This window comes from Aristolochia californica, unplaced genomic scaffold (genome assembly GCF_029961685.1).
Source record: "Aristolochia californica isolate CCGP_79_NKW_82.1479 unplaced genomic scaffold, dmAriCali1.0.hap1 SCAF_14, whole genome shotgun sequence".
Lineage (NCBI taxonomy): Eukaryota > Viridiplantae > Streptophyta > Magnoliopsida > Piperales > Aristolochiaceae > Aristolochia > Aristolochia californica.
This window is the reverse complement of record NW_027181815.1, coordinates 24,110,292-24,134,106: the sequence shown is the minus strand read 5'-3', so window position 1 is coordinate 24,134,106 and position 23,815 is coordinate 24,110,292. Positions and strand designations below refer to the sequence as shown.

At 37.6% G+C, this 23,815-nt stretch overlaps 1 protein-coding gene across 1 annotated transcript; it reads right to left on the bottom strand.

Moving 5' to 3' along the window:
* Positions 1 to 557: 557 nt before the first annotated feature.
* Positions 558 to 16,579, bottom strand: LOC137949929 (dynamin-related protein 3A-like). The gene is made up of 20 exons (XM_068796178.1): positions 16,051 to 16,579; positions 15,190 to 15,472; positions 14,999 to 15,027; positions 14,792 to 14,893; positions 7,050 to 7,118; positions 6,895 to 6,954; positions 6,563 to 6,676; positions 4,784 to 4,832; positions 4,024 to 4,133; positions 3,731 to 3,823; positions 3,544 to 3,636; positions 3,245 to 3,382; positions 2,994 to 3,107; positions 2,795 to 2,893; positions 2,638 to 2,680; positions 2,397 to 2,542; positions 2,166 to 2,312; positions 1,765 to 1,817; positions 1,521 to 1,620; positions 558 to 1,343 (listed from the first exon to the last, which is right to left on the bottom strand). The coding sequence occupies exons 1-20, from the start codon at positions 16,396 to 16,398 to the stop codon at positions 1,185 to 1,187; spliced, it is 2,349 nt and encodes a 782-aa protein (XP_068652279.1). The 5' UTR covers positions 16,399 to 16,579; the 3' UTR covers positions 558 to 1,184.
* Between the last annotated feature and the right edge of the window lie 7,236 nt (positions 16,580 to 23,815).

Here is a 23,815-nt window from a genome sequence, read left to right as displayed (position 1 = left end):
GAAGAGGATTCTCAACTGATCAAACAGGCCTTATAATACAGAGGTGTTTGCCAGAGGTAAGCACATGGGAAGGGAAAATAACCAAAATACCCGTAGATACATTCTAGTGCCTATTGTTTGGAATATTCTTTCGCACATGGGCTCACTCTCAATGGTCATCTTTGACCAATCTCCAATAGAAAATAGAAAATAGAGTAATAAGGAAATGAAGCATAAAGGACAGGAATAAAAGAACAAATCTATCAGTACCAGATGATAAAAAAGACGGGAGGTTGTGAACTGTTTTTCCACAGGAAAGGTCTCACAGCGCTAATTTTTTCTTCTAAAACGAAAGCAAATTATGTACCCATAACACCAGGGAACTGGTCTTTGCTGAACTGGGCTTTCCAGGTCAGACTCAGGGTGTAAAACCTTCAGAATAAAATTCCAAGATATGCATAGTAATAACATAGTATTGGCCGCAATTCCCAAGTGTTGAGAACATGTTAAAATTTGCATATCTTAACATACCTACAAAGCTGTTTCCAATGGGTTTAGATCAGTAGGAATCATGAATATGGCCAACCATTGAAAAATATACTTATTACAACATTTGGGAAACAATGCATTGAATACATAACATAACAGCAATAAAACATAAACATTTATCTGAAGAGCCTCACATTTACAAGAACCTTATACAAAGAACATTTCTTCACTTATCCACATAAAACCATGAATAAAACAACCCAAGAGTACTACGAAATGGTGGCAAAATTAGACGTTGGCAATGGCCACTGCCAACTTACCACGTCAGTGCGGTCAGCCACTGGAGATGATTGAGCTGATAACAATTCACCCCCTAAAACTTGGTAAATGGATCTCTTGTTAGACAGGGTCACCAGCTCCAGTTATTCCTTGTTAGTTTCCTCAAAATGACATAGTTATACTCAGCAAGAAATTAGACAATTTTTCAAATATATGATACAAAGGAAGCTGATACCTGACTTGCCAACATATTATTTTGGCACTCTCATGATCACCGCTAGTTAAAAGGGATAAAAAATCATCTTGGTACTACCAGCAAACAACTTTAAAGTAGCTCTTTAAACAACAGTAGAGTAACATCCCAGTACTAGCTGGTGTCCATTTCCATTGGAATCCGAATGCATTGGAGATGATTGCTCCCCTGAATGGGATGACTTTCAGTACCACGGGTTTCTGGGAGATGCTGAGAAGTCATTGCTCATTGTGTATAAAGATGATGAAGGAAGTCCACTTAACCTTGATAAACCTGTTGTCTCTGAGCTAAGTGAGTAACTTTTTTCTAGAGTATCTGCTTCAAGTGGTAGTTCATCCAATGTCTAAAAAAAAGCAAGTCAGTGTCCAGTCAGAATACTTAAGAGTAGGAAATTGTGCAAGTACAAAAAAAATTTGGACACTTTGTGCATATGTGTTACTTGTGAGTTTTGATGGAAAAGTAGAAGCAAAGAGCAGACTGTTGTGCATGTAACAAATTTTTAGTTCAGACACGAACTCACACTAAAAGCTTGCCGCAAAACTTGGTAAGTTTCTCGAACTCGTTTCCTTTTTATGGCTATTTCCTCAGGTTCCTGCAGCATTTCCTCAAAAAGGTTGTCTCTGTTCAGAGAAGAAAACAAGACAAATCAGGCTTTACTGATCACTCTGTTCCAAAAACACCAGCAGCAGAAAACAAGAAGCAAGTCTGCAAGGGAAAGATGCATCTTCAACAATCAATGGAAGCTTTGGTAGGCAAGAGGGTACCTGTAGAGCTTCCTGATGAATACATTCAATAGTTCTCTCTTTGCATGGTTCACCTGAAAATAAGCACAAAATTCGATGTGTAAATTATCTGAACATAATAAAGGAAACATTTAAGTCCAGAAGCACTGGCCACACACAAAAACGTAACTACAATAATTGAAAGATGAGAATAGATTAAAGAATGACAGAAGCCTATAAAGTGAGTCACCACTAAATCAACTCTCTTGAATTTTGGTATCTTGTATAGACTTCTAAAGTAATGCTTCTGAAGTAATTTAACAAAGTATACATCAACGTTTCTGAAGAGACTTTTACTCCATATTCAGTCATGGAATAGATAGTATTCGAATATGTACGACAGCACCTCAAACTTACACACTAAATGCAATGAAAACACTCACCAAAAAGTGCATGATCGCTTTAGGTATCGAGTCCTCAATGTTCTTTCTGACAATGTCATAATATGATTTCAACAGCATCTTAGTGACTAGTACTTCAACCAACTCCTGCTCTGTGTGGTTCTCTGAAGGTCTCAATATTGCAGGGGGCTGTCTAACATAAAACTTGTGAGCAATAAACTGAAAATGGAAATTGTCAGTCGAATTCCATGAGCATAAGAACAAATAATTAACCTCTTCCAACAGGATTGAAGAGGACTGCTCCATGCTGTAAATAGGTTCACTTTGTGTCTTACTGGTCAAGTTCTCTCTCACGGATTGTCTATTCTCGCTCCCAGAAAAAATTGATGAAAAACCCCAACTTGATCCAGAGGTAGCCCCTGGTTCACCGTAAAGTTAGAAGAGGCCCAGAATGTGATAACTAAAACTCATTACATTTACAATCAACAAATAATATAGGTTCAGTTCACAGTACCAGATGATACAGGCTTCTCAGACTCTGCAGGAGGTCGAAGTCCCTATTTTCCAGAGAAAATTATCAAACAAAACAAACTGAAGTCTTCAAAATAAGAACAACCTACAGAAAGATGGAAAATAAAAATAAAAAAGTCAAATAAACTAACCCCTGTTACCTGATCAGTAATAAAGCCATTTGCCAATAATCTAGGAAGAATAGCCCGAGATTTGACAGTTTTATCAGATGCTGGCACTTTGTCATTATCAAGCCCATCCTAAATCAAAGAGTGTCAGACCAGCAACAGAAACAAATCAAATACTACTCATTATATTACTAATGTTAAAAATGCAATAGTTAGAAGTAGGGCACAATACCTTTGGCTTCACCAATGATGTGGGTAACCGTGATGACTTGATTTGCTGGTGTGCAAGTTCCACAGCTTTATTTCCACCAATAAAATTTGGGTGTGCAGTGTTTATATAGTCCATCTACAAAATTAATTCAGTCAAATCCATGAATAGCTAGCACAAATTGGTCGCTTCTTTATTGATAAAACATTTTGCCTAACAGTCTACAACTTCTTAAAGTTACAACTTCTTCATATATTTAATAGAAGAAATAATACCTCCATTGCAATAATGTTCTGGATCATTGTCTCAGCGGGTTCGAGACATTCTCGTAAGAAACTACCTATAACCTCATCCATTCGTCTTCTGAGCACAGGAAACCGCTGCAGTTCAGTAGAAAGACAACGGTGGCTCATCTGAAATAAGATTCACAGACAGAAAGTATCAAGTAAAGATACTCTTCACTAAAAATTTCAGCACACTTTAAAAAAAAAAAAAAAAGCTCAGCAGGACAATAAGTCACAAAAGGAATGAATCACAGTTTTAACCAGCCCATGGAAATTATGGACCCAGGCACCTTAAGTAGTTCATCATAGATAAACCTTCCACACTGAATGCTTGGATCTGCCAACCGCTCTATCTGTCTTCTAACAAGTAGTTCAAATGGCACCTAAACAATTGTGAGATTTTATGTAGGTCAAACAACAAATACAAAAATATAATGCACAGAATTAGAACTTGAGTAATAAAGGACTTTTGACCACCTGCGGCACAAATAAAGTGCTTTTAAGACCAGTAGCATTTTGAATAGCAGTACAGATGTCCTCATCAGTTAAATCTTCACATGGATCCACACCCTGAAAGATATTCCAATCCAGAACTGATTTATTAGGTCAAGTATGAATGTCAGAAATAAACATAATTCCTAGCATTTGATACAAGCAAGGCACACAAAATTCAAATGAATCGTTAGTGAGAAGTAACCAGAAATATGACAACAGCATTGCACAGAGTACATAAGAAACAAGAAATTAGACACTAAATCTTTTAAACCCACCTCCAAACACTTAACAAAGATCGATTGGAATATGTAGTGAATCCGTGCTCCGCCAGAAAGCTCAGATGTTGACATTTCATCATTTTTACCCTCCACCATAGAAGAAAATGCTGTAAAAAACAGTCAGTTCCACCAATATCTAATCGTTACACACTAATGAGCAGATATTATGAGTCAGAATTCTGCATAATGGTGAAGAATCCAAAAGTAAAATGAAACAAGGAAAAACTGGCAAAAGAAGAAATTACTTGAACTATTTACTTCACTCAAGAATTACGTTAAAAAAAGAAGAAGAAAAAGATCCATACATCAACTTTAATTACTAAACCAAAATATTTTAGAAAATAGGAAAAAAGTAAGAAAAAGACAAGCTCATTTCACTTCACTCTAACACATAGAACCCTGTTCTGCCCAGTCCAATAGAGACTGAAAGAGAAAGAAATCACATGTTCAGCCATACCCTATTAATCCCTAACAAACTAAGAATTTTAAGGGGAAAGCCTCTGTCAAAATTGTTATTTTTCAGAGAACCAAAACAAAATAAATACAAGCACTACATGCATGAAAAGGAAAAAGGAAAAAGCAATAAAGCTTCAATAATCAGTGCACATTCCATGGTAAATGGTTAGCAGGAATATAAAACCTTTAACTCAAAAAAAAAAAAAAAAAATTATTCAAAACAGCCCAAGATTTAAGTACATGAATATGTAATGCAGGGAGGAAAAATGTAAATGCTAAAGCAGGAAAAAAGTATATTTACCTTCACAATACTTTGTAAGAAGGTTCAAAAGCAGAGCTCCTTGACCAGCCTATAAATAAATAAATAAATAAATAAATAAAAATAAGAAAAAGAAAAATGCACTTATATCAAACATCAAGATTATGAAATTCAAAAACTAGAAAAACATAATGGTCAACAAACTGGAAATTTGATCTTCGTCTTCATCTCATGCATCTACATGATCTTCATCTTCGAAATGGGTGTTAGTGTGGACAAGTTCATCTTCATCTTCATCTTCGAAATAGGGTGTTAGTGTGGACAAGTTCATCTTCATCTTCATCTTCGAAATTTAAAACCATTGATTTTATTAATTATAAAAATGAGTTAATTAAACCAAGTGTTTGAGTTAACAATATTTTAATTACCACTATTAAATCACTAATACAATAGAGTAAATAAAAAATAAATATGATTAAAAAATAAAAAAGTATTATATTAATAACATAAGATAGATTTTTTACATGGTAATAATTAATAATATATTTTCACAAAATGAAAAGTAATTAATTAATCAAATGCATACTTTAATTATATTTTATCTACCAGATACTTAAATATGAAGTTTAATATAGAAATAATATTGATATAGTGCTGGGTTGCTGGGTTACGTCAGGCGCTGAACCGGCGCCACATTAATTTTTTCATAACTTAGGAAAATCAAATTTTCCAACAGTGTCTTCTTCCCATGGCGCCGAAAAACCAGAGATCACGACGAACAGAGAAAATCAATCCAGGCAGCTAATCAAGCTCCAACCGAATTTACGGAGTAGATCAATACAGCTTGTCCTCAAGCTCGAAAGTAGGATCTGTATGCCGACATCTCCACCTGTGCCCAAGTAGCATCCGCGATAGCTATGTCCACCCTCTGGACGCCCAAAACTGGAGCTTTTTTTTTTTTTTTTTTTTTGTTTTTTAGTTGGCCCGGTCCGAGTTGGCCTGGGTTGACTCGGTTCAATAAGCCCGGTCCGGCGCGCGACTCAGCGTACTGCGCTATTAAATTTTCCTAACTTAGGAAAATTGTAATTGGAAGCCTTCTTCCTCCTTCTGCGGAAATTTCGCCGACGGGTCGTTTGCCGTTGTGCTGTCGAGACTGAGGTTGAGCGGAAATGTCGCCGACGGAGTCTCCTGCTTCTCCGATGGCGAATCGCAGCCCATTGGGGCTTCACCGCGTGGAGAGTTTCCGAGACGGGGCTCTCGGAAACCTGTTAAGCTCTGTTTCTCGGCCCCCCGAAATAGAGAACCCTTGCGGAAATTTCGCCGACGGAGTCTCCTGCTTCTTCGGTGGCGAATCGCAGTCCATTGGGGCTTCGCCGCTTGGAGAGTTTCCGAGACAGTGCGGGAGAGAGGAAGAAAAAAAGGAAAATGATGACACGCGAGAGAGGGGGGTACGAGGAGAGAGAGGGGAAAAGGAAGCGTCGCGTGTCCTTCATCTCAAAGAAGATCAAATATGGCCTTCTTTGAGATGAAGGATTTTAAACCGTGGAGATGATGGACCGCTTCATCCCCTACATCCTGATGAAATGTCATCTGCGCTCCACTACTTCAACTGTTGAAGGGCGTCATGCGGTTGAAGATCATCTCGGACTTCAAGTTGACTAACCCCCCCAATAGAAAAAGCGGTAAAACCTTTTGCAATGGCATATTCTAGGATAAGAGAACCACATATTAAAGATAAATATTAATACATGCTGTTTCGGAAGTATAACTTCGGCCCAACAAAATGAGCATAAGTATTGCACCTAACAAACAAAATCATACCTTAGATTCAGTAATTTCTCCATAAGAAGCATGCTCCTTTGCTACGGCAACCAATTGAGCACTTATCCGAGCTTTCAATCCAGGAAGAACTGCCCTAATATGTTGTATAAGTATCTGCAAACAATATTCAAAACAATCAGGTATAACCAAATTGATAAGAAATAAACTGGCTACTCTACATAGTCACCAAATTTACGACTACATGGAAGACAGGGTGTCCATTACTCCATAACTTATCCCATATAAACTTAAAATTAAAGTCAAGATATTTTTCTCTTTTTCCCCCTTTAAGATATGAATCCACTTGCTGTATAACCTTACTGGAACTCTACCTGATTTAACTTCTTAGCTAGTTGAGGGATGCCACATTGCTCCGAGAGTCCATGGTACACCTACAATCATACTATGTAACTAAAATTTTCCTGAACCAAAATGTTACAAAAATCACATCTAGACCATTCAAAGAAATTGTCAAACTACTTCATACAGGTTTTCTGCGAAAGAAGTCTTCTTCATAAGCCAATGCCTCCTTAATACTTCGATTGGATATAATATCCTGTTCAAGGAAACATGAACAGAGTAGAGCCTTGTCAACATCAAGAGATGCATACATTCGAAAAAACAACCCATAATTTGCAAAAACAGCACTAATAAATAGTTAAGGATACAATGAACAAAAACAGCAGTAGCAATTTTTTTGTAAGCAGCTGTGTAACATGTTTTTTTCTCAAACAAACCCATCACCCCAAACACAGCCATGTTCCTATCCCCTTCAATGTGGTTCCCAAAAATCTACCTTTTCACCATTCTCATCACCAATGATTTCTTAATTTCTCTTCTAACTATGTCCTCTTATCGAAAATACAATACCCAGTCGTGGGAAACCATAACAATGCATATTCACCTTAGTCCAGCATAGTAACAAGCTTGTTGCAATGCAATCAAACAATTCAAGAAGTCATCAGCACATTTCTTGCACTATAACAACATTAACAGGAGTAACTTGCAGCTTACTTTGCATAGCAGCTAAATTCTTAAAAGAGTAAATTTTATTTGTTTAAAAAAATTACTATTTAGCCCTCCTAACATCCTGATGTCCACAATTATGTTAAATTCTAGGGTTCTATCACTAGAAGGGCTAGGTTTAAGGAGGAGATGAGAGGAGAAGAAAGAGAGAAAGGAAAAGAGAGCAAAGAGAAGAGAAGAGAGGGACAAGTATGACAAGAGGCTAGGGTTTTTCAAGGGGAATCAAGAGCACGTGTAGACCTCTCCCCCAAACCTCTTATTATAGATTATGAGGGTAAAAACCCTCATACATGAGTAAAGAAAGGAACTTAAGTTATATATAATTATATCACATGCTATTTGTTCACTTAATTACAATATAATGCCACTATCTTCTTTAACACCCCCTCAAGCTGGTGAGAAAACATCAAAGATTCGCAGCTTGGAACATATCTCTGATCGAGATTTTTCAGCAATGGCCTTTGTAAAGATGCCTGTTAATTGATTCTAGGATGGATGTACTACATGGATATCACACCAGCTTGCAACTTTTCACGAACAAGGTGACAATCTATCTCAATATGCTTCATCCTTTCATAAAACACTGGATTAGTAGCAATGTGAATAGTAGCTTAATTATCACAATGAAGCTGCATGGGTTTGGTTATATAAAAACTGAGCTCAGTCATGAAGGATTTGCACCACAATAGCTCACTTACTGCGTGTAGCATAGACCTGTACGCAACTTCTGCACATGACCTTACCACCACGTTTTGTTTCTTGCTTCTCCATGTGACTAAGTTTTCTCCAACCGTTGCACAATAGCTGGAAGTGGATTTCCTATCATTCGGAAATACAACCCAGTCTGCATCTGCACATGTCCATGGCATTTAAATAATAACTTACATCCTGGATTTTTCTTTTAGTATAGGAGAATCCTTTCCAATGCTATCTAATGAGATTGTTGAGGTTCATGCATAAATTAACTGATAACACTTATTGAATAGGACATATCCAATCTTGTAGATGTGAGATAGATAAGTTTTCCAACTAACTGCTGGACAACATCATTGCCACTTTCAGCACAGAGTTTAACATTTGGCTCCATAAGTGTGTCAGTTGACTTACACCCAAGCATTCATGTTTCTTGTAACAAATCAAGAACATATGTTCTTTGAAACAACACTATGTCGTGACAGGATTGAAAGACTTCTATACCCAAGAAGTATTTGAGAAGTCCTAAATCTTTTGTTTGGAACTCCCTTTTGAAGTCTTCCTTAACTTGCTAAATACCACTAGAGTCATTGCTCGTAATAACAATGTTATCAACATACAAAACCATGAGAGCCTTCCCTCAAGTGGTGTTTTGATGAATATTGAATAATCACTTCCATACATCTGAAACCAAAGCTAAGTAACAATCATGGATAACTTATCAAACCAGGCCCCTGGAGATTGTTTAAACCCGTAGAGGCTTTTTAATCTATATACCTTCTCCCCTTCAACCAAATAACCAGGGAGTTGAATCATATATACTTCTTCTGAAAGGTCACCATGTAAAAAAATATTTTTTACATTCAACTGATATAAGGCCCATTTAAAATTACCCATAAGAGAGATAAGAACCTGAACTGAATTCATCTAGGCCACTGAAGAAAATGTCTCATCATAATAAATGCCATAAGATTGCGTATAACCCTTAGCAACTAACCTTGTCTTATACCAAGCCACAATCCATCAGGATTATACTTTAGTATGAACACCCACTTGCACCCTACGACTTTTTTGGTGGTTGGGAGAGAAGTCAAATCCCAGGGTACGATTCTTATACATAGCTTGGATCTCTTCATCAATAACAACTTTCTAACTTGGATCTTTGGAGGCCCCTTCGTAAGTGCTAGAATCATGAGGATGAGACAACAGACAAAAATGAAACACAACTAGAAGATAACCGATGAGTGGAGACATAATTGGAGATTGGGTATGAAGTGAAAGGTGGTCGGGTAGTGGTGGTTCATAATTCTTTTCGAAGGGCGATAAGTCGTGTGTCATATGGTAGATCAAACATAATTGGAGAGGATGGAGGAGAACTTACCTCAAGAGCATCAGGAGACTACACAAGTGAGTGGTCGACAAGAGGTGAGAGAATGTCCTCATGTGGCTGCTCATCTTGTGGAAGTTGGTGATCAGCGGACACACTACGCTTGGGCATGACTACAAAAGGTGTAAAACCGGGAGGACAACTAGCCAAGAAGTATGGTTGGTCCTCAAAGAACATGACATCAACAAAAACAAATGTTTTCTTTTAGGACTGGTGAGTAACATACATACCCTTTCTATGTTTTTGAGTACCCCAAGAAAATACACTTAATGGCTCTAGGAGAATTTATTCTCGTGAGGCTCAAGAGTACATTTAATGGCTCAGTAGAATCCAATTATAATAAACCTACCCTTATCCCAGTTACACCCAAAGTTAAACACTAAAAGATAAATCCTAAAACAATTGAACAACTGAACATAAATAAAAGACTAACATAACCAAAACACCTTTAATTGAGACACTTCTGTAAGACCTCTTGTGAGACCTCTTGTGAGACTCCTATAAGACACCACCATATTAATTCTGGCTTTGTGAGACTTCTTGTTGTGAGAGTCATGTAAAACACTTCCATACCTGCTCTTCAACACTCCCCTCAAGCTGGAGTTTATAATTTTAGCTTATAAAGAAAATAACTTTTGTTCTTCAATCTTCATTGGCTAAATTTTTTTTCATACACATAAAATCATCATCTATTGTTCTCCCCCTTTCTTGACTATTTTAGTCACATAAAAATTACCACATGTGAAACAAAATACCTCTTTTTTGTACTTCTTCTTCTACTTCTGCCCCTTAAGCTAGGGATAAAAAAGGATATAGAGACCAACTTGGACAAAACACAATATGCGAAAACAAAATCACTCCTAGTCGTACGACAAAGCTCCATACACTAGTCAAAACAATCATAGTCTGAAACACACTCCGCTTAATTTTAAAGGCGAAAAAACAGCCCAACATTAGGGCTTAACAAATAGACTACTCACTTTAAGGGTAGTTCAAACACAAATCACCTCTTAGGTGAAGAACAAAAGACTTGACTCAAGATGGATGTTAGGCACACTCCTATTCTTTTGGGTAGTGGGTTTAGGCATTGCTCTGAAGTGATAAAAACACAAGATGATAAACTGAAGAAATACTAGAGAAAAACAACTTTAACTGGAAGGAGGCAACTATGCAACACTCATACTTCCAAGTGACCTTTTTTTCAAAAAAATACTATGGGAGACTATAACGGTAAAACTTAATAAATTTGACCAAGTATAACGTTTTGGGGGTGACCACAAATTTTCAGAGTTAATTATGCAAAAGATATACAACCAAGTAACAAAAATGCAAAACTTGAAAGCAACATCGAAGCAAGATATAGAATACCTTAAAGGAGCACATCGTGGAGTGATTAAGTCTGACCAAAACTCTCTGATTAGAAGGGAAATTTGGATAAAAAACTTGTTAAGTTGTGGAGCCTAATTAATGCCTTACGCTGAGTTGGTCGCGGATCGACCTTCGCAGTAAGGTCGCCGTGGGCGTTGACTTCCGAGGGTGCGAAGGCGGAGCCCCCATTCGATCCACGATATATTGACTGTTGTTTCATTAAGGGCAGTTTGGGAATTTCACTCTTGTAATGCGATTGGCCTAGCTTTCTCTTTAAATTGGGGGACGCCATAATTAGGGTTTTACGATCTTAATCCGAGAAGCATCTCGAGTTGCAACCCGAGAGGTTAGAGAGAAACACCTGTAAGTGTGTGATATCTCTTGTAAACTATTTCATCTTCATAGTGGATTACTGCAGCGGCAGAAGACGGGACGTAGTCTCACCTTGAGGCAAACCTGTATAAATCTTGTTGTGTTTTTTCGTGTTTTTTTTTCCTTCTTCCATGATTATTATTATTGCTCTCGTTAGTTTGGAATTAGGGCATCTAATTCCTAACAAAACTCGGATTTTAGGAGAAAAGGAAACTCAATTCACATCAATGCAAGGAGAGATGATAGGAGAATTGGTGGGATAGGCAAGAAAATAGACTTATAGATCTTTATTTTGATATATAATTCTCAATATAAAATCTCATTATTGATGGCATAAAACAAATCGAAAGTTGAAGCTTTTTGTTGTTGCTCGAACCTATCTTGCAGTCTAACCTTTGTTGCTTCAAATATCGATTTCTCTTTGTAGAAAATTTTGCTTGCTAAAGTTCTTTTTGCATTGGAAATTAGAGTCGAAGATCTTTCCGTCAATATATAATTTGCAATATAGAGGTGTGAATACAAAGAAAACAATAGGTACTAGGACAGGATAGAAAGGAAAAAAAAGATAGAATACGAACCTAAACTACTAGAAATGATAGATCAAAAAATGATCATATTATCTTTGTTAGTTGACCGAGTCGACTCACAAAACTCGTTTTGATACCATGTTGAACTTCTAAAAAAGAGAAAAACTTAACTGATTTGTTGTAATTTGAGTACATGAGTCCAACTACAATAAAACTATCATTTTCCAATTACAATAAAACTACTTTTGTCCCAGTTACACCCAAAGTTAAACACTAAAAGATAAATCCAAGAACAATTAAAAAACTACACAAATATAAGACTAACACAACTAAAACACATTTAACTAATACTCTTCTGTGAGACTCATGTAAGATTCCACCATATTAATTTTGGTTTTGTGAAAATCATGTAAGACCCTTCCATACCTACTCTTCAACACGGTTCGTAATACATTATGACACATTTGACAACTTATTTATGTGACAAGTAAGGTGTTTAGAGGCATGATCCAAGATGAGGAGTTACCACTAGAATTTGAGTCCAAGGATAACGCACTTGTAGTAGCAACAATGGTTGAAGTAGCATTCTAAGGGGTTACCATCATATTTTTGAACTTTTGAAATAAAAAATGGTCTTTTCTTACAGTGTCTTCCCTTTTGAGGGTTCACTAGGCACTTCATTGTGAGTTGATGTGGTAGAGGCCTGATTGGCCTTAAAACAATCTGATTTTCCATGTACATTCTAGTACCTTCCAACTAGATGATTATTCATAGCAACAAAAGTACACTTTCTTCAGTGATAGAGGAATTATGGTTGGATTCACTACCTCATCTTCCTCTACCTTCACCATATGACCTTTTCCTCCACCAGAATTGTTACTCCCTCTCCCTTGGGAAAACAGAGTTGAATTCTCAAACTTGATCAGTTGGAGGAGTAGATACCTTAACTGGTATCCTAAGCAGTGTTGCACACACCATTAAATGAGGGTCTGGTTGAGTCTGATTTTTTTTAACATCTAAGTAAGGTTGTAAATTAGCAGGGCATATGGCAGATATAGAATTTTCCCTCTGCTTTGCTTGAGTTGCAATGTCAGTTGAATATGGCTGAGCAACTAGGGGATCTTGAAGTAGACCTCAAACCTGGCAAAATATTCATGAAGATTTCCTACACATCTCCTGAAATATGTCATAGACTTTTTGAAGACTGTCAGGTGTAAAATATAATTGAAAACATGTATCCCATATACCCCTGGTTGTATTCAAATGAATAAAATTGTTGGCAACCACTTCTTCCATGCTATTAATCAACCAACTTATAATCAACGTATCTTCCTTCAACCACTTATGATAGGAAGCATCATCAGCTTGAGTAGGTGGCCGGTCCAAGAGTTCAACAACATTTCTTGTTATCAGAAACCATTTAACAAATTGAGACCAAGACACATAGTTGCTAAAACCCTTGAGAGGAATGGTATTAATTCTCAAACGATCATGTTTATTGAAATCAGCATAACTCGAGGAAGAAGATGAATTACTTGAAATTTTGGTCATTGCAAACAAAACCAAAGGACTTCCCGTTAAAGCAAACACACAAACACACTTTAGACTAACCTTAAAAGAGAAGGATTAGCAATTTATAGATTGAATTCATGAACTAACACAAAACCATACGTACACAAGACTTAGCAATTTAAGGGCACAAGCATGACTTGACTTAAAAAACTTTATACTATTAAACCAACACTCTAAACAGCCTTAGAACACTGATAATTAGGCTGAATAATTTAGACATTTTTGTTGATTTTGAAAGTAATTCCAAACATGCCATGAATGAGAGAACTTTCTAAAAAACTTTAGACCCCAACTTAGGGTTTAATGAAACTAGAGAACAAATAACTTAAGCAACAAGTAGAGATTTAATCCATAATTTGAGAGGAGTTTTTGAATTTATCAAATTGAATTTATAGCATGCAAAACCAGTTAAAACAAGGCAGCAATAAGAGTTTTCAAAAATATTCTAATTCAGCCATGATTTTGGCCAAATTGAACTTGATTTTGCATATGTTGTCTATTTGATACTAAAAACGAATTGTGATTGATTCTAACATGACAATGAATGTCTTTAGGCAAAGAACAAGTGATTTAACACACTTATCTGATATAAGACCTCGCTGAAACTTGAAAAAAAACAGCACCTTTACCTCCTCTAATGGCTGGAATTTTATCTCTTTTGCATACTTCGATACTTTAGAGTAGCTTTACTTTAAGAATCCTAGAATTCCCGCTCTGATACCATGTTAAATTCTAGGGTTCTATCACTAGAAGGTCTAGGTTTAAAGAGGAGAAGAGAGAGGATGAGTATGACAAGAGGCTAAGGTTTCTCAAGGGGAATCAAGAGCACGTGTAGAGCTCTCCCCCTTACCTCTTATTTATAGATTGCGAGGGTAAAAACCTTAATACATGAGTAAAGTAAGCAACTTAAGTTATTACATAAGTACATCTCATGCTACTCACTCACTTAATTGTATATAATGCCACTATCTTCTTTAACAAACTACAAACATAGCCAACAGTTTTATCATTATAAATAAAAGTCATTTTTCTCAAGGATATCACATAATCTCCCATAAATCACAGATTTAAACTTTATCTCCATAATCAAAGATTGGCCATTAGCAAGAAAGTCACCAAGAAATACATCTCTCCCCCTCTAACTGACTGATTTTCTACACAAAGTGGTAACAGACTGTAGTGAATACCTTTTAAAGCATCAAGACGCTGAATGGAACCAATAATTCAGCAACAATCAATAGTTCTAAACAAAGCATGCAACTATGCTTCAAAGGAAAGGGTTACCTCCTGACTGCGGTTCACAACACCCACATAACCAAGTCGAAGAGGAATCACTTTGCCAAGCAAAAAATTCCGAGCGTCAGTACCTCTGTCCATGATATCTAACTGAAGCCACAAAACATAGAAATTCAGAATTGCTTCAACAATACGTACCTATTTATTAAAAACAACAAAAAAGATATCAAGGACTTCAAAAGATATTTTTCTTACTTTGGTGATTACGCCAATTGTTCTGTGACCTAGCAAGAAAGGTCATCATAAACAAGTGTCAGAAACAAATAGTTGTTCATGCAGAACAGATAATTCAAATAAAATCAAATACAATAAAGCACTAAAGCATCCATCTTTCTGACCCTCTGTTCAGCAATTAATAATTCATACGGTTACTATGTAGAGCATACCATCTGGGTCAGCAACCCTGGCCACCTGAAGGGCATCGGAATTTGCCAAATCTGAATTTGCAGGTGTTACTGCTAAAATTATGCAGGTCTCGTGCTTGATATAAGAATGAATCATGGCTCTAATTAGTCCCTCAATATCCTTTGGTTGATCTCCAACAGGAACTTTTGTAATTCCAGGCAAATCCACCAAAGTGATATTAAGAACATTAGGAGAAAACACCTTCAAACGAATCTGTTTGTCAGAAACTCCCTTGTTTCCACCAGCTTCCCTTTCCGTTTCAGCCTGCAAGTTAACTCAAACAATGTAATAGCAGCTTAGGATATGATAATAAGATGACCTCAACAAACATTTTGCATCCATAACAAGTGAAAAATTGTTTAAAGTAAAAGACAGTTAAAATCCATTTCATCAGAGGGAGACTGAGTATAGATGAGTTCAAACCGCAGCTTATAAATAGACAGCTTCACTGTCTGCCCCAACTTGCAAGTTAAAGCAAACAATAACACTGCCGTTCACTATATAACATCCAGATACCTCCGCAATGGCAGACGAAAATTTTGCTCCAAAGCAAAAGAAGGTAATAAAAGAAATGAAGACAATACCAATCGACTGCATTTTATTTCATTCATTTAAAAAAAAAAAAAAAAAAAGACTTCGGCATGGCAAAGTGGCAGCAAGATTGACAAACAGTGAAAAAGAGAGCATTAAATCAGATAACACCTTTGCTCCGCCCTTATATTAGTAGACGACAACCAAGTATAAGATTTCACAAGTCTTCTTATGCAACCAAAAGCTTTCCTATTCGATGAATCCAAAGCATAAGGAGAGATTCCATAACAAATCAGAAAAGAACTCTTAACTTGAATCTCCGCGCGAATAGCCGCAAAGTCAAATAACTTCATCCCAGGCAAGTGTAAGAACTCTCCCCACTCATCGCCCTTAGCTTCGACACCCCTTGGCGAGTGCACAAGCTGTAATACCAACGGCCTCCTGGTACAAATATCAGAACCCCGAGGCAAAAAATCCCTCCCCACAAGCGCTTCCAGCACGCTAGACTTCCCGCTACTCTGGCTCCCCACGACCGCTACTTGAGGCAAATCAATGGTGGACGCGCTCCCCAGCTGAGCAAAAATATCCTGCAACTTGTTCACTAGGGGAATCACTGCGTGCCCGATAGGATTCTGGTCGGAGCTCTGTTCGTCCGCCATAATAATTGCGGAGAAACAGAGATTGTAAAAATCCGATTTAGGGTTTAAAAACTAATGAGAAGAAGTGAAATTGAGCAGAGGTAGTCAAGTAGAGAAGATGATTGAAATAAGAGGGGGGAAAAAACTCCGAATTGATTTCAAGGTGGTGCTGGGAGTAGCTTGGAATTGGGAGGCGTGTGGTTGTTCAACTTTTAACTTTCAAGCTTCAAATTGAGGTGCAACAAAAGGTCCCTATTATAATTATTGGGGATTCTGGTGAAATTGGGATTCTTCGCAACCATTTGCATTAAGATTAAATCCAACGGTGCAGACTCTGGATCGTTCATGGATTGAACTAAGAAGGCAATTGTTCCTTTCGTACTTCTGGTTTAAAACTTAAGCAGAATGACGGAGACAATTCTAGTATGATTTATAATGAATTAATGAATGATTAGGAATTTTGGACGTATTTTTCTGAGAGAAATTTCATTTTTGAATAAGTACCTTAGAGTACTAATTAGAGCATTGTTGGTATTGTTTATCCTCTCTATAGTCCCTAGAGCTTCAACTTCTGCCTATAAAGTCAATGACATTTTTAACACCACAAAGAAGTTCAACAAAATTTGATAAGAGAACTTAGATTCTACATGCCCAAAAATCCCCTACTTGTAAAGCATTCATATGAATTTTATAGAGAATTACTTACAATGTACTTGTAAGCAATGGTTGAAAAGTGTTAATAGTGTTGTTGATGTCGGGATTGAACAACTTGAAAACTAGTGGATTGACAAACTAATTTGAAAGTGATGCTAGTCTTTACTTATAATTGCAAGGCATGTACTCCTCTCGAAGGGCATGAACAAATTTTTCCAAGTGGTAACTTGTAGGAGCTCACATTATTTTCTCATTAATTTCAAGGAATGTGGTATAAAAGATAAGAATAAGAAAAATTTCTCGATGTTTTACATTCATCTATACAAGTATTTATAGGTTATAAAAAGATTAAATTTTACATGATAAACATTATCACTAAGAGGAGTTTACATTACTTTAGAGTTACAATTTGACACAATCTCAAATTCCATCGGTTTTATTTTTATCTCTATCATGCCCCTGCAAGATGGAGCTCCGAGAGGAGAATCCAATCCTGGTCTTCAAGAAGATGAAGCGTGTTTGTGGAAGCGGTTTGCTGAGAGCATCTGCTAACTGATCAACATAGGAGACATGAGTCACCCGAAGAACACCACTATGAACTTGTTCTCGAATGAAGTGGTAATCCCAAGCTACATGTTTCACGCGCGAGTGAAAGACTGGATTGAAGCACAAATTTATAACACCGATATTGTCACAAAAAAAACACCAATTGCCCCAGAAGAAGAATACCAAGTTCAATGAGAAGAGAGCATATCCAATGGATCTCGACTGCAATGCAACAGATCAATATTCCGCTTAAGTAGAGGATCGAACCACAATTTGTTGCTGCTTAGAATTTCAAGAGATAAGATTGCGACCTAGGTAAACAATATAGACACTTGTGGAAGTGAAATCATTCTTGTGTCCTACCTAGTCAGCATCTGAGAACGCATGAAGAGACGAGGAAGATTATCGATGTATTACGATACCATGATCCAGAGTCCCACAGAGATAGCGCTACAAACGTCTGACAACATCCCAGTAATTAGTAGTAGGGCATTGCATAAACTGGGATAACTTATTCACTACATAAGGAATGTCAGGGCGAGTAAGAGACAAGTATTGCAGACTTCCAACAATAATTTGATATTCAGATGCATTAGAGAGTATCGTACCAAACTGAAGTGTGAGTGTAGATGATGTGGCAAGAGGTGTAGCTACAAGCTTTGCATTTGTCATGTGTGTGAGAGCAAGGAGATCAGAAATATACTGGCATTGAGACATAAGTAGTCCTTGAGAATGAGGAACAACTTCAATTATGAGAAAGTAAGTCAAGGAGCCAAGATCCTTGAGTGAAAATCCCTGAGCAAGAAGGTGGATGAACATTGTCATAGCTTGATCATTGTCTCCTGTAATAATGATGTCATCCACATAGACCAGAATATACAATACAGTTGTACTTGTGTGAGAGATAAAAAGAAAGGAGTCTGTATGAAAGTTGGTGAAACCAGAGGTGATGAGAAACTAGCGCAACTCATGATATCAAGCACAAGGAGCTTGCTTGAGACAATAGATGGCCTTGTGAAGTTTGTAGACATGATGGGAACGATCACGATAAATGAAGCCCAATCATTGTGCTATAAAGACATCCTCAGATAGAGTACTTTAGAAAAAAACATTATTAACATCAAGTTGTCGAAGCGACCAGCCACGACTTACTATAAGGCTAAGAACAATGCAAATAGTGGTAGGCTTGATAATAGGACTAAAGGTTTTATGACAATCAACCACATGGTTCTAGTAAAACCTTTTGGCAATTAAATGAGTCTTGTACTTGTCTATAGAACCATCAGAGAGATTTTTAGTATGAAAAATCCATTTGCAACCAACCAGATTCAGTGAGATATCTAAGGGAACAAGTTCCCATGTCTCATTCTGAAGAAAAGCATTATACTCATCAGACATAGCCTGATAACATTTGGGATCGATGAGAGCTTGAATTATGGTTGTTGGTTCATGGTTGGCATATGCAGGAAGCTGGGTTGTGAGGTATAATTTTGAATGGGCTTGTAAATGTTGTTTTTGGATCTGGTGACAATAACATGGGGAGGGGAGGAAGCAGGTAGGGATAATGGTTGTGGCCGGCCGATGTGTGAGTGTGGTTGGGTGTTGGAGTGGGGTGTGGGGGAGGAGGGGGGTTAGTTGCAAGGTCGTGAATGGAGCTTGCAGAAGGCGCAATTATCGAATCTGTGGTGGATGTACTGGTAACCAGAAGTTAGGACACAAATGAACACCAGTGAGAGAGTGTATCAGACGAGGGACGGTCGAGGTGAGACTGAAGCAAAGTGAAGGGGAAAATAGACTCAACGAATTTAACATAATGTGATACATAAAGATAAGAAATAGTGGTTTCAAGACGTAAATAGGCACTTTGAGAGGTAGAGTACCCTAGAAAAACATAAGGAGAGGAACGTGGAGTGAGTTTGTGGGAGGAGTATGGCCAGAGCCATGGATAACAGAGACAACTAAAACTGCAGAGTTTATAGTAGTTAGGAGGAGTGCCAAAAAAATTGGCATATGGTGAAAGACGATTAACTTTGGGTGTAGGTAGACGGTTGGTGAGATAAACAGTAGTAAGATCACTTCGTCTGCGTGGCATCATCATTTAGGTCATCCATCGTCTACAATTTTGTAGCACATCGTGTCTAGCTTTCAGTTAGATTTCTCGCACCCACTGAATTTTAATTTTAATTGCAATTCTTGTCCATGAAAATAAAAGTCACAAATTACCATTTTTCCACTCCACCCTTGTCTTTTCTTCCCCTTTTGATATTATATTATCAGATGTCTGGACCTCTCCAATTCATTTTATTGATGATTTCAAATATTATGTGTAGAAGTTAGGACCCCATGAGAATGACTCTAGGTTAACGTGGAAGAAGAAGGAGAGAAGAGGGAGAAGAGGGAGAAAGGAGAAGGACGTTTGAGAGGAGAGTTTGGATTAAGGGAAGGAGAGAATGCGTCAAGAGAGAAGAGAGGGTGGCTGGACGTTTTTCCAAATAGAAGAGAAGGATTGAATTCCTTACCTCTTAGCTAATGCTCTTATTTATAGTGTTACAAAGCCCTTAGGGTTACAACTCAATAGATTAAAAGACATACTAAGACAATGTATTTACATATCCATGCCATCCTTATGGAATATATCATAAATAACCACTTGACCACTCCCTTGACATGTGGGCTTCTAGCCTTGAGCTTGTGGGCTTGAGCCTATCTTCCAACACTCCCCCTCAAGCTGGTGGAGAAAATACATCATAAATACCCAGCTTGCCACCTATATAAGATAGAACTTTGGACGTTACCGGTTTGGTGAGGGATATCAGCTAATTGCTCTTGAGATGAAACATATTTAAAAGAAATTATTCCTGCTTGAAACTTTTCCCATATAAAATGACAATCCACTTCAATATGTTTAGTTATTTCATGGAAAACTGGATTTGACGTAATGTGCATAACTACTTGATTATGACAATGTAGGCCCATAGAACCTCCTTTATAAAATCCCAATTCAGTAAGAAGCGTCTTTATCCATAAAAGTTCACTTATAGTGTGGCTCATAGCTCGGTATTCTGCTTCAGCACTAGATCTTGCAACCACATTTTACTTTTTACTTTTCCATGTGACCAAGTTTCCCCCAATAAGGGTACAATACCCAGATGTAGATTTTCTATCATCGGGTGATCCAACCCAATTTGCATATGAGAAGCCTTCTATATAGAAGTGACCATGTTGTTTATATAGCAATCATCTTCCTGGAGCACCTTTTAAGTATCGTAGTATTCTCTCCAATGCTTGCCAATGAGTAATTTGTGGTTTGTGCATGAATTGGCTGACCACACTCACAACACATGATATATCTGGCCTGTCACCGTGAGATAGATCAATTTTCCCACAAGTCTTTGATATTTTCTAGTGTCAACATCTTCTCCAATTGTGGCACACAATTTTTCATTCGCATCCATAGGTGTATCAACTGGTCTACAACCCTTCATTCCTGTTTCTTCAAGAAGATCCAATACCTATTTTCTTTGAGACAATACTATTCTATGATTTGACTGAAGGACTTCTACACCCAGAAAATATTTGAGTTTACCCAAGTATTTAGTCTTGAACTCTTTACATATCATATTCTTCACTTCTTGTATACTATGAGCATCATTTCTAGTCAAGATAATATCATCAACATACACGGCCAATAATATCTTCCCTTTGATAGTATCTTTAACATATACTGAGTGATCAACCAAGCTCCTATGAAAGCCAAATCGTAGAAGCACTTGATTGAATTTATCAAACCAAGCCCGAGGGGACTGTTTAAGCCCATGTAAAGATTTCTTTAATCGGCATACGGACTCCCCCTCAACCACAAATCCTGGTGGTTGGACCATATAAATTTCTTCGCGCATATCACCATTTAAAAATGCATTTTTTACATCGAGTTGATATACTGGCCAAGATGAGTTAGCAACAATAGAAATGATGATATGTACCGAGTTCAGTTTTGCAACTGGAGAGAAAGTCTCTTCATAATCTATCCCATAGCACCGAGTATAACCTTTTGCAACTAAACGTGCTTTAAGGCAAGCAACTGACCCATCTGGGTTATGTTTCACTGAAAAAACCCATCTGCAACCAACCGGTCTTTTACCTTTTAGAAACGATGCCAATGTCCATGTTTGATTTTCATATAATGCATGCATTTATTCCTCCATAGCCGCCTTCCATCCTGGATACTTCAGGGCCTCCTGATAGGATTGTGGTATGGAAACAGATGAAAGGGAAGCAAGAAACTAAACACACTAAGAAGATAAGCGATGAGAAGACATAAAATTGGCAATTGGATGAGGCGTAGTGCAAGAACGGGTTGCCTTTCGTAATGCAATAGGCCGAGTATCAAATTCAAGCCCAAACTTAGGAGGAGGAGAAAGACTTACCTCAGGTGGATCAGACAACTCCACAGGTGAGGCGACGACAGGTTCTTCAGGGGGTTGAGTAATATCTTCATGAAACGGCACAAGTGGAGATGGAGTGGTAGGAGTAGATGTAAACCCTGGAGGAGCCTCATGTGAGGAGTAGAAGGAAGTGTCTTCAAATAAAGTCACATCCCGAGATACCATCAACCTTCAAAGTGTATGATTATAACAAATATATCCTTTCTGAGTTCGAGAATACCCCAAAAAAATACACCTCAGAGACCGAGGATCAAGTTTACTTTTATGTGGTGAAGTATCATGAACAAAACATGTGTAACCAAATACTTTAAGAGGAAGAGAAAATGGATCTTCACCATGAAACAAAACAGAATACGGAGTTTGATTTCTAAGTACTAATGAAGGTAACCTATTGATGAGAAAGCATGTTGTAAGAATAGCATGAGGCCAATAAAAGTAGGGTACCTTCATAGAGTAGAGGAGGCCCTGAGCAACCTCAAGGAGGTGACGATTCTTTCTTTCAGCAACACCATTTTGTTGAGAGGTATAGGCACATGATGTTTGATGAAGAAACCCATTACCCTCACAAAACGATTTGAACTCATTAGACAAATATTCCTTAGCATTATCGAATCTAAGGATTTGAATTTTTTTTCCAAATTGTGTTAGAACCATTGCATGAAAGCTTTTAAAAATTGAAAGAATTTTTGAACGTTCTTTAAACAAAAACAACCAAGTCACTCGGGTAAAATCATCCACAAAAGTTACAAAATATTGAACCTTAGAAATGTTAGAGACCTTTAAAGGGCCCCATACATCAGAATGTATTAATTCAAATGGATCAATACTAGTAGTTGTAAGACAAGGAGAATGTGTACTCCTAACATACTTACTTAATTGACACGCCTCATAATTAAAATTAGACGAAGATTTAAGAGATGGAACTAAAGAACGAAGCGACGAGATAGATGGATGACCAAGCCGGTTGTGCCACATTTGAGCCTCGGATGTAGTGGATGCAGCCACTGGTTGAAAAGTAAAATAATATAAACCTCCTTTTTCATGGCCGCTACCAATCACCTGTTTCATAGTTAGATCCTGAAATATACACGAAGATGGTGAGAAGTTGACAGAACAATTCAATTGTTTGGTTAATTGACTAACGGAGAGCAAATTTAACAGAAATTGAGGAACAAATAACACATCTTTGAGAGGAATAGACGAGGTAGGAGAGGAGGAACCCTTGCCAAGCACCTTGGTTTGGGAACCATTAGCAATAGTGACCAATTTATGAGAAAGACATGAAGACAATGAATGAAGCATGTGTTTGTTACCTGACAAGTGTTCTGAAGCCCCGGAGTCAATGGTCGAAGAGGAAGGGGTTGAAGTAGAAGAAAACATACCTGAGGCAATGGTAGTGGCAGCAGTAGGGCCTGGTGGAGTAGAGGACTGATCCAATAAGGATTTCAGCTTCTGAATTATAGCATAGTCTTCCAAAGAGCTAGTCACATTCCTGGAATGAGAATCAGTCTTGTCCTCTTTTTTCGCAACATTAACTGAGGCTGGATTGGCTGTCACCCAATCAGGCTTACCATGGAGTTTCCAACATGAATCCACAAGGTGGTTCTGACCACCACAATAAGAGCACAATCGCGGCTCAGTGCGGGAATGGGTCGAACCCGTTTGACCACATCTATTGCGGCCTCCTCTTGTATTTCTACCACGTCCTCGAAATGGGGATGATGTACCCCGATTACCAGAGAACATAGCTGATGGAGCATCAATCAGAGAAGGAGGAGATGGATCAAGAATCT

Excerpts from the sequence above, each read along its gene's own strand:
- LOC137949929 (XM_068796178.1), bottom strand. The coding sequence starts at position 16,398 with ATGGCGGACGAACAGAGCTCCGACCAGAATCCTATCGGGCACGCAGTG. Across the intron at positions 4,134-4,783 it reads TCTTACAAAGTATTGTGAAG|CATTTTCTTCTATGGTGGAG; the intron begins GTAAATATACTT and ends TGTTTTTTACAG. Across the intron at positions 3,108-3,244 it reads AGAACATTATTGCAATGGAG|ATGGACTATATAAACACTGC; the intron begins GTATTATTTCTT and ends TTAATTTTGTAG.